General features: G+C 34.0%; 1 protein-coding gene across 1 annotated transcript in view; it reads left to right on the top strand.

Moving 5' to 3' along the window:
* Positions 1-238: 238 nt before the first annotated feature.
* Positions 239-4,181, top strand: part of LOC106462094 (sortilin-related receptor-like) — a gene marked incomplete at its 3' end in the record, with an annotated part of 11,246 nt that continues 7,303 nt past the window's right edge. Inside the window, exons 1-3 of the mRNA XM_022389232.1 lie at positions 239-374; positions 928-1,059; positions 3,852-4,001. Of these exons, the coding sequence (XP_022244940.1) occupies positions 239-374; positions 928-1,059; positions 3,852-4,001 (418 nt within the window). The remainder of the gene's footprint in view (positions 375-927; positions 1,060-3,851; positions 4,002-4,181) is intronic.

Below are 4,181 nucleotides of genomic sequence, written 5' to 3'. Positions count from 1 at the left end.
TACAAAAGGATGCTGGAGCTCATATATATCAAATATTTTTTTTAAAGCAGAAATGTTAACGAATACTTTCTCTCTTTCTGTATATATATTATACTAATATTTAATTAACTAAAAATAGGTTTTAGCGCTCTTTATTAAAAATAAAACATTTTGTCATTGTAAAACTTATACATATTTCTGTTTGTTTTAACTATTCTTTTCTTTTCACTCTAATTCCGCAGGACTTCTTCCTTCGTCCATGTTCTTGGGGTCCTCATGTAAGTCGTCGTTTGTCTGCCTTCTGTTTATTTCGAACAGTTTCTGTGACTCAGATAACGGAATCTGCAGCTGTCGTCCATATCACGTACAGTACAATGACTCTACGTGCCTTCCTCGTAAGTATTATAATTACTTTTATTCGTTCGTAAGTATCTTTTTGAAGCAACACTTCAAAAGTTCTTGAAATATTCTGTTGCATGTTGCCAATACTTAAAACTAGTTTATTTTATTGTCGGATACGCAATTGTAAAAACGTTGTAACCCTACATATTATACTCTGTATATCCGACAATAAACAAGTTTTAAGTTTTACATAATGGAAAGCTTCTTTTAATTGTTATTTTGCCAATTGTTAACACTGAAGTTTCAGTAATGACTCAGTTGTATAGTTCTAAACAGTACTTAATTTGTGAGTTAATTATTTATTTAGAATACAGGTTGAGCGGCACAGCTGTAGAGAGCCAGATAACTATACATGTGTTTTAAGAAGCGCAATCGGTGCGAGATTAGCACATGCAAATTTATCATTGTTTATTCTAAATAAAAAGAAGTATTCTAAGATAATTTTTTGCGCCGAATTAATCGTTTTATTGACGTAACTTTCTTAGCTTATTACACAATTCAATTCTTTGATTATTGGAAATAAAATTAGCATTTTGCATCTTCCAGCTTCTCTGCTAGGATTTGGATGTGCTGTCGATGACCAGTGTAGAGAGAAAGTAAAGAACAGTCAGTGTATCAGCGGTTTGTGCGGTTGTCGACCAAATTTCATTCCACTGAGACGAGACAAATGCTTACCAGGTTAGTTTCTTTTCATTCCACTGAGACGAGACAAATGGTTACCAGACTAATTTCCTTTCATTCCATTGAGACGAGACAAATGGTTACCAGGTTAATTTCCTTTCATTCCATTGAGACGAGACAAATGGTTACCAGGTTAGTTTCTTTTCATTCCACTGAGACGAGACAGGTGCTTATCAGGTTAGTTTCTTTTCATTCCATTGAGACGAGACAAATGCTTACCAGACTAGTTTCCTTTCATTCCATTGAGACGAGACAAATGCTTACCAGACTAGTTTCCTTTCATTCCATTGAGACGAGACAAATGTTTATCAGATTAATTTCCTTTCATTCCACTGAGGCGAGACAACTGTTTATCAGGTTAGTTTCTTTTCATTCCATTGAGACGAGACAGGTGCTTATCAGGTTGGTTTCCTTCAGATAACGAGAAATGAAGAAGCTTGTTTCAGTTACAAACAAATATATACTAGCATTATGTGTATGATGGCAACTGTAAGCAGCTTATCCTTATTAGTGTATTCTAATAAACTCCTAAGTATCAAGGTATGGATTTACGATATCTTTCTAATTAAATGAAAGTGATGAACGTCTTAAATATTTTATTTACTCAGAATTATTGTAACGTTATTATTATTCATGTTTCCATCGTTAATATTATTACAACTTAAAAAATAACACGTCCCTCAGGTGCCAAGGGGTGTCTTTACACTACAACTTACTGAATATTAAAAGTAAGTTCAATCCGGAAAGTCCCAAAGAGGAAGGTTTTGGACGTATCTTTTCGAGAGAAGTTTTCATTTGTTGATTAATAAATATTTTAGTGTTTGTTTGTTTATAATTTCGCGCAAAGCTATACAAGGGCTATCTGCGCTAGCCGTCCTTAATTCAGCAGTGTTAGACTAGAGGGAAGGCAGCTAGTCATTACCACCCACCACCAACTCTTGGGCTACTCTTTTACAAACGAATAGTGGAATAGTCGAGCGCCCTAACCACCTGGCCATGCCGGACCAATAATATTTTAGTGAAATACAGCATTCTCAAACCCCCATACTAGCTAGTACAAAGGTCTACCCGCTGGAAATAAATTCAGTATATATCAATAAAGCCGCATTTCAGCTTCATTAATTAAGCAATTGCCAATCTTTCATGCTTCTGTTATCACCTTTTTATGTTTAGCTTTCAATTGAGATACGAATGATTTCACTTGCGATTCGGTAGGGAAGGTCGAAGCATCACGATAGTCAGCAGTAGGATGAGAAGACAGGAACACCTTGAAATCAGCTACACGCATAATATTGTACTCGGCTTGCTGCACAGTATCTACCACGGTGGTTCTAAACGGTTCCTGAATACCTCTACGTGTCATTTGGAGACTTCCATGGTTTTTGTGCTTTGCCGTTAAGCTCGTGATGCGCTGACTGATTTCAGTCACCATATTAATTCAAATCACTTTGTGCAGTCCCAACACTAAAATAGTGCGGGACGGGAAATTCCTTCTTGTTAGCAATAAAAATGTCTAAAAAAAAGTCAGTTCAAATTAAGGAAACCCCGATTGGGTAGTTTTTTTTCTTTTTCAACAAAAATGTCCCCCACTGACTGGTGAGTGGCCTATTAAAAGTGTGTATTTAGATATGACATACTCAGATCTGTTTCCCATTAAGTCAGTCTGAACAGTTCTTTATACCAACTCTCGTTCAAAAACGCAAGGATCTCTTAATGTTATGTTTTGGGCTTATCGAAGATTTGGATGTGATACGATATTTGAATTTTGAAGTGAAAATGCTCACACTCTTAAAACGATCTTAAAAACAATCATTAAACTACTTCTGATTTTCCAGGAGATCCAAAAATTATAAATAAAAAATACACGACTCTCACTGTGACTGTTTTATTCTTTCATTATTTTAATGTTCTTGATATGTTTTTTTTTCTCCTAGAAGAGAGAGGGCCTACAATTTTGGAATATTCTCTAGAATGATACCTGTTAAACTTAGTTTTTCAAAACGTTTTGCTTGAGATAACACAACTTACTTTTGATAAGTTCTTAACTTAATGATTTTCTCAGCTGGTCAAATTTGAAAGGACTTAAATTAACTATCCTCATGTGATTTCGTGTCCATATGAATGTTTTATAACGTATAGATTCTTTTTACCAGCTGAATATATTCAAATTGTAAAATACATTGAAGGTGAGCTCTGATATTAAGTCTTTTTATGTCATTTTATCAAAATAAAAATAATGACAAATATATTACAGGTCACAACTAAAAGTTATACATTTTTCTCATTCCTAAACCAACAAGCGTGTATTTACACCCTGAAAGTGCTTTGTAAGAATAGATTTTAATGTTTTAACAATTAACATCTTGAAAAAGAAGCTTTGTAAGTATACTGCCATCTATCGATTAGATGTGAAACTGTAGTTATTAAAGGGAACGTATATTAGCAAGTAGTAAAACAATCATATCAACGTTTTTTAAGTGATGATATGACGCAGATCCACAGTAAAACACGTGTATCTAGGGGCATGTCGTTCGTCAAGAGAAATAAAAAATTGTAAAGATGATAGCCGTACAAAAATATAAACATGTTGAGTTTTTTACACTTCTAAAAAAGTATTAAATAATACTACAAAAGTCTCTTTTAAAATTTATTATCTACAGCAACAAAGACAATGATATGCCTTTTGTGACTTTACTTAGATGTTCCAGAGGCTTAATTGATATTTCTTACCATTTTCTACTTAAACATACGAAGTGAAATAAATAAATTATTTTTGATTTTTCTTGCAGTGGCAAAAGTAGGAGAATATTGCCTTAATCACGAACAATGTCGCCTTTCAGACAAATACAGTCACTGTGATTGGATAATTCCTAATATCTACGGAAAATGCCGGTGTCCATTGGGATACTTGTATAGAGATGATGAACGCTGTTTACCTCGTAAGCACTGTTTTTCTTTTCTTTGCTATTTACAAGCTTAACTCTATTAGTGATAAGTTATAGAAAAGTTGGCATACCCTGCATGGTGTGAATTTAGAAGGCACGTGTCAAACTTTATGTCATTAAATGTAGTAGTGGGCCTACTCCCTATTAAAGTTGGAATCTAGTGTGTAATTACCG

Source organism: Limulus polyphemus, unplaced genomic scaffold, assembly GCF_000517525.1.
Source record: "Limulus polyphemus unplaced genomic scaffold, Limulus_polyphemus-2.1.2 Scaffold1092, whole genome shotgun sequence".
Classification (NCBI taxonomy): Eukaryota; Metazoa; Arthropoda; class Merostomata; order Xiphosura; family Limulidae; genus Limulus; species Limulus polyphemus.
This window is presented reverse-complemented; position numbering and strand designations above follow the sequence as displayed.